Source organism: Peromyscus leucopus, chromosome 1, assembly GCF_004664715.2.
Source record: "Peromyscus leucopus breed LL Stock chromosome 1, UCI_PerLeu_2.1, whole genome shotgun sequence".
Classification (NCBI taxonomy): domain Eukaryota; kingdom Metazoa; phylum Chordata; class Mammalia; order Rodentia; family Cricetidae; genus Peromyscus; species Peromyscus leucopus.
The window spans coordinates 38,868,438-38,882,395 of NC_051063.1; the positions used below are offsets into that span (position 1 = coordinate 38,868,438).

A 13,958-nucleotide genomic window follows, 5' to 3' on the forward strand; every position below is an offset into this window, starting at 1 on the left:
AGCTTCTGAGAAGATGATGTGAGGAAAATAGTTCTGGTCTTCTCAATTCCCTTCCCTTCATGTCTCTTTAACACATACCTATTTCCAAGCTTCATTCTACAAACATGATTTATTGCCATGAGCCCTAATATCTCTCTAATAACTTCTTTAATACTTGGATTAGTCAAGGTAGGTGTCTATTTTCCATAACCAAGAACAGGAACAGATATGATGTTTTAAACATCTTTTTAAAACTCTCTGGTGTTCTGCTCACTGACCTGTATAGTCACTCATATCCTAGTAAGAGCCCTCAGAAAACATCAAATCAGAATGGAGATTTCCACAATTTGGGGGATCAGAGAATTAGATGATCATTCATTGACCATGATCTAAAAGTGTAGCCAGAAGTTTTTTGATGTCCTACCTGGTCTGCAGCTGCTGAGACTCAAGTAAACACTCAGAGACATATTAATTAAAACTGCTCAGCCATTATTAGCTCAGGCCTACCACTGACTAGCTCTTAACGCTTAAACTCAGTCCATTTCTGTTAATCTCTATGTTGCCACATTTTCTCTGGCTTTACCTGTGTGCCGTTACATACTGCTCCCTGGATGGCAGGCTGGCATCTCCTGACTCAGCCTTTCTCTTCCCAGAATTCTTTGCTTGTCCCACCTGTACTTCCTGCCTGACTACTGGCCAATCAGTGTTTTCTTAAACCAGAGTACAAAAGCATCATTCCATATCATAAAGGGGTAAAAATAATTCAAGGATACGTGAAAGGAACACAAGTACAATCCCTGGCTGGACAAACACTTTCTATGAATTCTACATTAAGCTGATTGTACATCATGTTTGTTTGCATACCCTGATTTCTACGGTTATTTTTCTCAAAGAATCTATTGCTAGTTCTCCATTCATCCTCAACTGTGTCCCAGTTTAGATAATACATAGTACTTTTAAAAAATGTGTCTTGATCATCAGTGTTGACCCCCCAGGTCCACAGAAAGAGCTAACATAAGTAGTTAAACATGTATATATAATTATCCCCCTTTCTTCTGGGAGATGCTGGAGATTTTGAAAGGATGATATTTCCCTGTGGATAGCTCCTATATGGAAAGGAGATGAGAGTCTGGAACCCTTCCATGTTTCTGTTATCACTGATGGGAATAATGGCTGCTTATTTAAGAAAGATACATTTCATTGCAAGGTGTGAAGCCCACCTGTTGTCAGAAACTCTGCCAATATTCAGGCTCCTCTGGGCTCAGTTCTTTGTCTTCCTATACCCTCCCTATGCTTTGCCTAGATGAGTCTCCCAACTTGATCAGTAGGCAACCAACATACCACTAATTAGGACGCACAAGGCATAGCGGAGGATGATTAGCTCATGATGAGCACACACTGCCTCCAGTTGCCTTGTTACCATTATAAATAGATTAGAAATCTGGGGAGCATCTGTAATTTTCCCTCACAGAGGAGAATCTGAAATTGACATGTTGAAATGAGAATGTGTCAAGTAGCACTTTCTAATTGACAAAGATTAACTTTATTTCTCAGTACCCCTCCTTTGAAAAGTTCCAGCTGCTGATAGAAGAAACCAGCAATCTTCTAATTGAACCATAAGATTTTGGAAGGATGGGATGAGAAAATGATTTTGGCACTCCAAGGAACAGGTGCATTGTTGACAGAGACAATCATGTGGTTCCCAGGTGATTCTACCCAGAAACCAGAAGAGACAAATTGGGGACAAAAGAATCAATTCTGCTTTCTTTTTGTTGCTGCAGCTGCTTCCTTTCTCTTCTTGTCCACTGTGGTTGAGCAGGATGTTCATGTCAGCCAGCTCCTGGTCACTGGCAGCAGTAATCATCTGCAAGTAAGATATGGAACAAGACACCACATCTTAAGAATCTTCCAGAAGTCCCAAAGAGAAGGAATCAGGCCTTCTTCATGGGAAAACATCTCTAGAGTCCAGTGGCCTTCTTCACATGGGACACTTTGGACCAGAGGTGCTTCAGCTCCAGAAGTCTCCTCTTATGAAACCAGACCGCAAGATTCTTGAGTAGCAAATCATTGAGGGTCCCAACTTATGTGGTTAATTTCTAATAGCTAAAATGTCATCACTAACCAAAGAATAAGCATAATGACAGATGCATGTGTGGCTGTCATTATCCATCTCCATGTTGTTGATGACATTTTGAGAATAATTTTCATTTTCTATGCACAGCCAGAATCAACTCCTCCCAAGCTATGACTAAATGAAAGGCACTCTACAATTATGTGGTCTGCATTCTGGAAGCTAAAACTGGTGCATTCCCACAAATTATTATTTTATTGGATTGTTTCTCAAAGTTTGTGAAGAAGGAACATACAGCAGTGACTGTTAGAGAGGCTTGGAGAGATCCAAGGACTTGCTTGCACATAATGTCATAAGAGCATTGCAGGGGAAGTGAATTACAAGAAGCAAGTTATTTACAAATGCCTGAGCTCAGACATATGAACAAGCAATGTCAAGCTGTTTTTGCCCCATTGGTACAGCTATCTCTGGGTGTACCCACAAGGTAAGAATTAGCATATTTCAGAATCTGGGAGACTTTGAGATTCCTTCTGCCATGTGTTCCTGGCATCCTGGAGGAGAGGAGCCCATCTCCAGCCCCTTCCATATAGTATAAGAAGAGTAATATCAGTTATATTAAGAAAGAAAAGAATAAAAGAAAGTGACTCTGGGGACCAATGTAAGAGAACAGATCTTAAAATTCTGTTCATTTTTTGAGAGAGCCCAGAATGTTTCTCTAGATAATTCCAATTGTCCCACCCTTGTCATATAATCCAACTGAGAAGATGGTTAGATCATTTTTAAACTGTTATGGATGAGGAGCCAGGGCAATAGGAGCAGTTTTTCCGAATCAATTCATTATTTATGTGTTCTTATCCACATTATACCATTTAATATAAGTCCCAACTTTGTAAAACAAATGACTTTATCCTCAATTTAAAAATAAGAATATTGGACCATATTTGTCAGTTTTTCCCTAAGGGATTCAGATAATTGCAAGGGGATAGCTCTAATTCCAGGAACATGTATTGGCCATGAGAATTTGACCTCAACTGAGATTCTCCTCCACAATCTTTGTATCCAATATTCCATTGCCCTTGTAAAATGAACATATATATCTACTCATGATACATAGATTGAAAATACAGAGAGTTTTCAAGAGCACTCTGCTTTTCTAAGAATTAAGTAAGGTGAGGTAAGTTAAGGGACATAAAGATAGAGTAGATCCTTGGGCAGTCAAGGATGGTCTGCCTTGGTCCCTTTCAGCAATGCTGGGAAAACAGACCTGAACACTTGGCAGGATCTGGTGTGTGTCAGGATGTGACATTCCTATTGTATCTATTTTCTCTCTGGCCTTCTTCCTTATGAACAGGGCCAACCTCTTTAAAAGGTGAATAGAAATCATATGAGCCTTGGGTCAGACAGTGTGTTGAGCAGCCTTATTTCAGTTTAATGATGGGGGAAGCAAAAGCATCTGGCCACAGGCTGCCAAACAATTGGGTTGGCAAGGCAACAGAATGAGGGGTGCTAGCAGCAATTAAATGATGAACACACATAGGATGTTATGTTCTAATCCCTCTGAATATTGTAATATGGAAGCCATACTAGCATATAACCAGGCTGTCTGGTGATACCCAGTGGTCTGCAGTAGTAAAAATACAGTTTCACATTTTCAAGGAGGTATGGGGTAGCTCTAACTTCGCATTATTGTAAGAGACATGGACTTAGGTCTGTTGTGATTTTATGTGTAATAATATAAGAGTCATATTCCCCTTTCAGTCTGAGTTTATCCCTTAAAGGGCTAGAAGTTCTTCTAACATGCCCATATCTACAATCTTACACCACTTGGGAAATTGGAAATGTGCTTTTCACATTCCTGTGAATCTACACATCAGTTACCAAGGCATGAAATGGTGTGTATTTGTGTGTGTGTGTGTGTGTGTGTGTGTGTGTGTGTGTGTGTGTGTAATTTAGAGTTTATAATAAGCTGCTGAGGGTCAGTGATCTAACTTGTGGCTCAAAGCTTTTTGTAAGGAATAATTCAGATACACTAACATAATAGTGTTACCCAAGGTAACACAATTAGGTGACTCTCAATATTTCTGTTTTTGCCCAAGAAGAAAGGGGCAAATCTGGAAGCTGTTCTTACATCTGTAGTTTAAAGAGCTTGTATCAGAAGCAAGAAGGTGTGACTCCTACCCATCCCCTGTCTCTGAGTTATTTTGGTGGCAGAGAAAGCTGTGATTCACAAATTTCAACAAGAATCTTGAGAATCTGCTGATGGAGTTGACAGCTGGGCTCCAGCACCTCAGTGCCTCTGTAGGCTTAACTGCCAGGTCTAGAACAGCCTCGGAGAATGCAATTCTAATACAAAGAGATTCTTCACCATTGAGAGCCCTGCACAGAAACAGATAAAGCTAACCATAACTCTCTGCCTTCTCCCTTTCCTTCAGTCTACTACTGGGAAATCTGACAGACTCATGCTGGTGGTGATGACAGAATCTCTATTCTTAGCCAGGGCTTGGACCAAATGACTGGACTGACTCAAACTATTCCATTGTTTTTATTTCAATTTGGTTCATTGTTAATCTGGTGGACCAACCTCATTAACGCATACATAAAATAAACAGAAGAACTCAGTCCAGTGGGAAGCAGCATTTTTTCATTGATGGGGATTTCAGATAATTTATATCATTGGAGAAGTTCTAAATTTAAAATCTATTAAAGAAATATAACCACTGTGAGTTATAAACTGATAGACTGAAAAGCTCACTACTTCTTGTGGAGATTCCTAAGGAACACTCTTGATATTTGAGGAAGAAAACTATATAAACTCACAACTTGTGAGGCTGAGCATGAAGTTTGGTGAGAAAACACTGGTGTAGGTGTGTCAGGCTCTAGGTTCAATTCCCCAGACTGCACAAAAGAAATGCAAAGATGAGTATGACTCAAGAATAATGATATTAAGAATTATACAACTTTCTAAATAAATTCAAATATAAAGAAAGCCACATTTTCCTAATCCCTTATATTCAAATGCAATTCCAGAATGGTTGATTAGTTTTCAAAACATCAAATAAATTATTGGTCAAATCTTTCTGGTTTCTTAGGTTTCTGAAGTACTCAGAAATCTATCAGATATTTTATTCAATAAAGAGATATAAACATCTCACTTACATTCCTTGATGCATGCCATAGTTCGCATTCTCTTAATAACCTAGTGTGAAGAACAGAGTCATCTACCCATCCAAGGACCAAAGAAGAAAATGTGAAATTGGTGTTATAAACCAAACAGCTAACAGGAGGAAGGAGTAGATTGAAGGGTAGAACTATTGCTCCCCAATTGTAACTGTAATGGTTTGAATAATGAACTCTATAGGCTCATATATTTGAATGCTTGGTCTGCAGTTGGTGGAACTATTTGGGAAGGATAAAGAGGTGGGACTTTTTTGGAGAAAATGTGTCACTGGTGTAGGTTTTAAGGTTTCATAGCCAACTCCATTCCCAGTTAGCTCTCTCTTCTCCATGCCTATGCACCAAAATATAATCTCTCTCTGTCTGCCTTATGCTTGTAGATCAGAAGTCAGCTCTTAGTTACTGCTATAGTACCATGCCTGCCTGCCTGCCTGCCTGCCTGCCTGCCTGACTGCCTAGTGCCATGCTCCCTTGCCATGAGGGTCATAGTCTGTAACCCTCAGAAACTGTGAGCCTCTAAATTAAATTTTTTTTGTAAGTTGCCTTGGTCATGTTGTCTCTTCACAGCAACAAAAAAAAAAAAAAATAACTAAATAACATCTTCAAGAACTAAGTGGCATTTCCAGATCAACCACTCATTGGAAATTGACATGGGATTCAAAGTCTTTGCAGTTACCAAGTTCTGTGCTCAAAGACCTAGTCATTTACACTTGAATAACAAACATGGATATTGATTTAAACAGACCATTTAAGAGAAGTTCTACTAAGGATATAGAAACTAAACCTGTCTAGCAAATTACTATTGTTCCAAGCTGTTCATTCCCTCTCTGTACTGGAAATATTTATCCACGCCTTACTCTGTGTAATCTAGTAGTGACTACCAAGACAGGAGGAAGAGTCTATTTCCTTAGGCCTTGATGTTGGACGTGGCAATGCGAGCAAAGGTAAATAGATTGACAAAAAGGGTAAATAGGCACACCATGTTTCAATGTGTCTCCTGTGGACTTCTGCAATTCTCTTGCAGAGCAGACTCAAAGTGCCTGAAGCCCACATCCAGAGAAGTCTAACAGATCCAGTAGACCCTTTGAGATCACCAAACCACAGTTTCTTTCCATATCTGCAGGGGAGGTGGCCACACAACAGTATTGCAGCAATGTCTGATGGATTTAGTAGGTAAAAAAGAAAATCACTAAAAGAGAGACTTCTCAGCCAAGTATGTAGCTTTGATGTACAAAAATACATTTATTTTCAACAATTTCAAAACCACTGTCTTTTTTTTACAGTAGAAATATTCAAATGGAACAATAAAACCAAGAACAGTATATGTACATATACTGTATATATATAGATATGACTCATGCACTGTATTCCAGTGTTTAGTACACATATTGCAATTGTAAACCCTTGAAATGAAAAGGATCTTTAGAAACATTTCTAACTCTGACCTATGCTGTATCCAGCTAGATTTCTCTATCACGTTCTCCCTGTGTCTCACAAAGAGGAACATGAACAGCATCCTGTGAAGGTTAATAGGTACAAAATGTGGCCTTTCCTTTCATATATATATACAGTATATCATTCTTTAAAATGAGTGTGCTCAGACAGAGCCTGGAGACAAAAACAATGCTTACAGCATGGTGTGAAGTGGTCCTACTGAAAAGAATTGGCATGTTAAACATGTGGAGGGGCTGAGGTGCTAGGAAAGTGAATAAGGGCTTTGAAAGCCATTCACCCTAGAGGCAAGAACTACCTTAAGGGAACTGGAGGCAGACATCCAACTTTAAGGAAGTTGTGTAACATCTGACAAGCAAATAGCACAGCTTTGCTAAAATCATTTATGACTAATATCATTAAAGGCTAGGCCTCTAATTGGCCTGCAGGGTTTGTTTGCACAGACTTGGGATTCCACAAACGGCACCTCCAGTCTCCCCTCTGACTCTTCTCAGCCAATTGATGCTCACTGAACCTAATATCATGCCCAAGGACTGTTTTGAGCTCTGAACAGCTTGAAACTCACCATGAGCAATGCACATATTCATGGAATCCAATTAGAAACAGAAACATCAGGACCCTTAGATATGTTTTGGCTTCTTTAGAGAGTACTGCTCTCTCAAGCTGATAAATAGCATCCTTTTTGTTCTCTTTTTGACAAAAAGTCTTATCTCCCCAACTAGCTTTCAGTTTGAAGTCTCTACTAGGCCTTGTGACTTCTTCCATGTTATCTTAGGAAGAAAAACAACCCCCATGTTCTCAGATGCCAATGAAGTCTTTCCTTTGTCAATTGCCCAAAGAAGCCCACCCCACCCCATTTATATACATAAGCAGAAACCATCTATGGTGTGGACAGAGACGCAAGAGTTGAGTGTGACAGACAGCTGGAGAGCATCCAGAATCCAACACATCAAGCAGGCTGGGGGGTGGTCAGCTCTGAAGGTGAGTGCATAAGCCAACGCACACATCTTTCTTTTTTTTCTGTTTTCTTTTTTACTAAACATTAAATTATTTCTTAGGAAATAAAAAGCTATTTACATTGTAGTTATATACAATATGCCATCTGTAGCCTCAGTATTGACATGCACGAGGCAGGGCCTCTTTCGGAAAGGTGTGTGTGCCTTTGGCAGCTACGTCCACTCCCCCCTCAACCTACATCCTGCAATTGAACCAGGGGATGGGATGTGTTGTGTGTGTGTGTGTGTGTGTGTGTGTGTGTGTGTGTGTGTGTATGTGGTATGGAGGGTGGCAGGGGTAGGAGAGATAGAAATTAACAGAAACCCAACTCAAAAAAAGACAGAAGGACACAAGAAGGTCTTTGCTCTACCAACAGGAGAGTAAAGCAAGGAGCCTATGGGAAGATGCATCCCTAACACAGATATAACCATGTATTCCTTCATCCCATTGTGATCAACTAAGGATGCCTTTGTGTCCTCCCAAAGCTCAGCATCTGTCTATTTATGAAGAGACCCTTGGTAAACAAAAGGTAAAAAAGACATTTTCATTTTTCCATAATAATAGTAATAATAGTCATCAAAAATAAAAAGTCAGGAAGGTGATTGACCACTCGACTTCTTGGTTAAACACTAGTACAGTTGGGGATCTCCTTTGTGCTCTCGCTGTTTGCAATGGTAGCAATGCCTCCTGCATGAGAGAAAAAACACAGAGAGGAAACAGAGTAAGTTCCACAAGCTGTTGTGCCTTTGCTTCATTCACTGCCAAATACCAAACTGCCTGGAACAGATTGTAATACATTTTAACTAGGTACAGCATCTGGATATTCCTACCAGGTCACAAGCTTCTCATCCTCCTCCCATAATAGAATATAGGTAGGACCAATAGGTTGACGGTCATATTACACTATAGTGTTCATTACAGCAATAGCTAGCATGTAGCAAACACTACGGAGCAGACACTATACTAATCCATAGCATCATTTAACAAGGGGGACAATTTCAGAACAGATTTCCAGACAATATATGACAAATAGACAGAATCTTGGTACTATTATTCACATTTTACAGTTGAGGAATGTGTAATACTGAGCACTCACAAGGTTTGCAGATTGCCGAACTAAAAGGTAGTCCATACCTCATTCTGCATTCATGTAAGTATTGTTAGGGACTTCTATGCCTTTGGATTTATAGGTTTAAAAGGGAAAAAAATGTCCAATAGTAATGGACTTCATCCTCCATTGGGACACCCATATTTCCAATCTTTATTAATTCTAATGGAAAAATATATATAGTCTGTCAATTTCATGTGGCTGGAGATGGCAAATGAATTATCAACCAAGATTATGTCACCATAACCAGTGCTTCCCCCATCCTTGCAGTCCAGGACTGTCTGGTGGCACATACAATGCCAGCTAATGACAGAATATCTGGAGGACACAGGACTCTGAGTGTGGTAGCACAGGCACACATACCTATGACCCGTGTGTCCAGCTCTTTGTCCAGCAGCTCCTCGGGCTCGGTGAAATCACTGAGTGTGATTTTCGGGGCGTTTTCACTTTGGCTCACTGACCCGATCATCTCCTGCTCCTTGTCATGTTGGACTTGGGCATAGATGTTGATCCAGGGGATTTTCCTACATGAGGTAGAAACAAAATCAAAGTGAGATAAAAGAGCATGCCTGAAATAAGCAATAATAAGTGCTGAAGGGTAGGTAGAGGAAATGTCATTAGCAGGAACAGTCAGTGTCAGAGAAAATGCCTGGCCACACAGAGACACTGAATCCAAGGATGCAAGACTAGCCAAAAACCAAGATGCCCAGGTGATACTGAACCCACAGAGGAACCCACTTCCTCTAAAGGGGCAATGGTGTTGATCAGTTACTCAGTAAAGCCTGAAAATATTTATCTGTTATTACATTTGCAAAGTAGCTGGACTTTGAGTCTTATGAGACTCAAATAGCATCTTTCACTAAGTTGACATGTATGTAATTGATTCCTATTGTCTTATTTTATGAACAGTTCAAAATATCAGACTCATAGCCATTGTTATGCTTTTTAGAGTAACACACTTGGGTCAAACATATAAAATATTTTGATAGTTTCCTTCTCTGTTTAATGGGAATAACAGTAGCTTCTTTTTAGGATTGAGAGTATGTTAAGGAAAGGATTAAGAGAAGCTAAATAACTTCCCTGAAAGACATAAAAGGAGTAGGTTTGTAGGCATGAGGCTTAGAAGTTAGGTTTGGAAGAAAGTTCAGACTGAAATTTTACTGAGACTGACTTCTTCTCTGCCCCTGCCGGCATGATATCCTGCCTGACTCTCTTCCAGTCTCAGCAGGCTCCTCCCCATGCCTAAAATCTAGAGCTCCCCATACAGTTATGTGGACAGCTTTCAACCATGGTCTTCAGTACAATGTGACTTGTGACTCATAGATCCAAACTGGATGGATTTGGGATCTTCATTTTGCCAAGTTCTCAGGAGTGGCTGATATCAGTGCCGCTCGGTGCCTATCAATCTCAACATTGAATTGTAAGAATCTATACAAAAGACTATTCCCCATGGGGACTTGACATTGAACCAACTGTTCCCTCTATCTGTATAAGACATCTATGGTTCTCATTGTGATGTTTCATCCCATCTTTCTGAATTTGGCTCATATGCCACTTCTGAAGGCTCCTTTGATCCCTAATCTCTCTGGGTTTAATGTATAATTGTAAAACAGGGTCTACAAAAATTAGTAAGGTATGGGCTTTGGTTGATATAGTAGCTGATGTTTATTGACTTGTTCTGTCATTCTCATTAGACTAAAAGGTTATATGGGCAAGGTCTAGGTGGCCTATGTTCATAGCTATACAGTTAACACATAGTTGCATTTATTAGATGTTTGTTGAATGACTCAACATAATATTCAAAACTCGTGCTTTATGCATTTTGCTAGACTGGTTTTCAATAAAATGGCTGCACTTTTATGTTGGCACATCATATCCAGAGGGTATTTTTCTTACCTCATTGAATGGTGGGGATGTTGAACTAAATTCTAAAATGACAGAAGGCCAATAAATGTCTTCTAATGCCTACTTTACACCAGTGTTCCATGCATTCCTACAGGTTCATCTCTCTCTTGTCCTAGTTTCAATCAGTAAAATTTTTATGCTTGTATCTTCTGCATTCCATTCCAACCCCAAATGAGACTGAAAGTGGTAATATTTAATGAAGTTTTCCAGGATACCTCTCAAAGAAAATTCTGAAAATAGGTTTTAAACACACACTTGTCTCTATCTTTCCTCTATGCTCAATCTTCATGTCTTTGTTTTCTTTCCAAAAGGCTGTGTCCTCATGTTTCCTTTCCTACTGGTCCACACCAATGTGACCCAATTTCTGATACCTTAAATATGCATGATCTGGGAGGCAAAAACCTACATACTCCATGAATGTACAGAATTGAAAATTTGGGGGTTGTAGTATCAATTCAGTTGAAAGAAGTGCTTGTATAACATTCATTGAGCTATGGATTCAATCCCCAGCATCCCTCAAACTGGCCATGGGGTACATGCACTTAGGAGATAGGTGCATAAGGTCATCCTCAGCTATATAATGTGTTTGAGGCAAATCTGGAATAAAGGCAAAAAAGAAAATCTAGAGAAAAATGTAGATAGGCAGACAGACAGACAGATAGACAGACTGACTGATTGGCTCTTACTTTGATTTTTAGGTAAAAACAGATATAGTCTAATGAATTAAATTATTTCTAATTAGAAAACTACAATTGCTTATGACTGTTAAGTTCAACTGTAATATTAATATTCACTAGGTCTGGGGGCAGTAAAGCCATTCCTGATCATACAATTTGTCATCTACCCTTCCTGCTTAGCTAAAGACACCTGTGAGTGTTTGTACTCATTAGGCCTTACAATGACTGCTCACTTTATTTCAATCCCTGTGAGTAAACATGTTTTCATCTTCAATAGATGACTGGAAGGGACTGACTTTGACATCACAATTTGTAACATTATAAAAAGCTGTCAAGTTGCTTTTCATTGCTTAGCACATCCACTTGTAGAATTTTAGAAGATGTCTGTCAAGTCTGAGCTCTGTGTTTCCATAAAGAGATCAAGGGATGTTTCTTGATCCATATATCCATACAGGTTTAAATAAAAGGAATAAGATGGAGGAGCACAAGAATCCTAAAAAGCAAGCAACCAAACAAAATTAGGTACAGTGTATATTCATTTGCTCCAGCTATGGAGAAAGCAGACTTTGAACTATAATGAAAGTCCTATTGAGAAAAAAAAAGGTAGGAAGAAATATAAGGGCTCTAACATTTTCTTGAATAACCAGAAAAACACAGTGACAGAAAGCAGGTATTGTTGAGGATTTTTTGGAAAGTTAAAATCACTTCACAAGGATTTTTAATTATATTGTAAGGTGGATGTCTGGAAACAACACTCACTATCTATGAAGCAGATGCAATATGAGGGGTGAGGTGATATCTGCTTGAAGGATGTTTGGGGATCTTACTTCCCTCTCCTTTTCTTAACCAGCCTTGTTGGGTGATTCTAAGTGCAGAGAACATAGTAGGAACTCAATATGTATTTGTTGGATGAACAAACATTTAAATTAGTTTGTGCTGGTAGTTACATCAAGAGAAAATTTTGCTTGTAGATAAGGTATAGCAAATAGCCTAGAAATAAAAATACAACTGTCCCCATTACCTTGTCTAAGCCACTCACCAATGTTAGGTAGCCAGGTGTAACTACATATATTTTGATTAAAGTCAACATTAAAAGCCAAGTTACCATATCAGTGCAGATTATGATGCATTCTCATTATTATAGAAATGCTATTGGATGGTAATGAACAAGGCAAAGGGGAGTGCAAGATCCAGGAGGCTGTCTGACCTTTACTTGTTTGCTAGCTGGCATGCCCTGCACAGCCACCACTGGGATTCTACAAGACAGGAAGAAAAGAAAAGGCCAGGGAAATAAAAGAAAATTCAGCCAAGTATCAACCAAAGGCCTGGAGCATTGGGAGGAAAACACAGAACAGGAACGTGAGCTAGGAAAGTAAAGGTTAAATTTTGGCTTAATGCTGTTTATCCAGTTTGACTGGCACTAATCCACTGTCAGACAAAGAAAGTTCTGGCTGATAATTGAGAACTACAAAGTAGAGTGATTCTGAGATATCATTATCTAAGTGGATTCAGGTATGAAAGTCTACAAAGTTAGAGTTGTCAACGTAAAGAATTTGACTTTCTAGGGAGTTTAGTCTCCTTTCAACACCAAGAGAAAAGTTTTAAGTTATAATATCTTGCATTAGTTTGAAGATATGTGATGAACAAAATTGCTTCTTGCAGGATATCTATTGACTCCCATCCTCATCTACCATGGAATGGAATGCTAGAACAAGACAGGATAGATTTTACTCAGTTGATATTCACCCCCACACTCCAGTCTTGACATTTCTTACAAGCCAGAAATTCTCACAAACAAATACTTGGATGACTGATATTCTGTTTGTATATAATTTAAACACATCCATGAAATGGTGTTATCTTTTCTTACTAAGACATTTTCCCTTTAATTATACCCAAAGGGCTTTTCCTCTCCAGCATAAGGTGTCTTCAGTGTTTTTGATCTTAGCTATTCTGACAGGCTTATACAGGGACACTTGGCTCAGCCTGGGAGGAAGGGACTGGACCTGCCTGGACTGAATCTACCAGGTTGAACTCCATCCTCAGGGGAGTATTTGCCCTGGAGGAGATGGGAATGGGGGGTGGGCTCAGGGGAAGGTGGGGGATGGGGGAGGGGGGAGTACAAGGGAATCCATGGCTGATATGTAAAATTAAATTAAATTATAAAATAAAACAAAAAACGAATAAGAAAATGAAGGCTTGGAGATGTCAATACAGTTGCCCAAGAGTATAAATACCAGAAGTGAACCCAAGTCCACATTACTTCAGAGTTTATATCCCAAGCCAGTACATCTCTTGGGAGGTTTACATAATTAATACTAGTGGGTAGTGGGTAGCTTCCAACTTTGACCTGGAAGTACGACTCCCATTGAGGCTTCTAGTAATTGCCATGCCTATGAGGCAGGGCCAAGAGGGGAGCCCTTAAGACCTGAGATCCAGATGTGCCAGCTCTCTTGGTTCCTAGTTGCTAGATCCTGGATGCTGGAGGTAGACCTAGCAGAGTTCTCAAGAGAACACTGCTGGAATGTACTACACCTTTCCAGGACCCTGTAACCTATCACTTTACTTGTAAGTTACCCCACAATATAAACCTACC

General features: G+C 39.5%; 1 protein-coding gene across 1 annotated transcript in view; it reads right to left on the bottom strand.

The window, feature by feature from the left end:
* Positions 1 to 6,627: 6,627 nt before the first annotated feature.
* Sorcs3 (sortilin related VPS10 domain containing receptor 3) overlaps positions 6,628 to 13,958 on the bottom strand; it is a 615,406-nt gene continuing 608,075 nt past the window's right edge. The window contains exons 26-27 of the mRNA XM_028874644.2: positions 9,144 to 9,304; positions 6,628 to 8,359 (exon numbers count right to left, since the gene is read on the bottom strand). Coding sequence (XP_028730477.1) covers positions 8,295 to 8,359; positions 9,144 to 9,304 — 226 coding nt within the window. The 3' untranslated portion in view covers positions 6,628 to 8,294. The remainder of the gene's footprint in view (positions 8,360 to 9,143; positions 9,305 to 13,958) is intronic.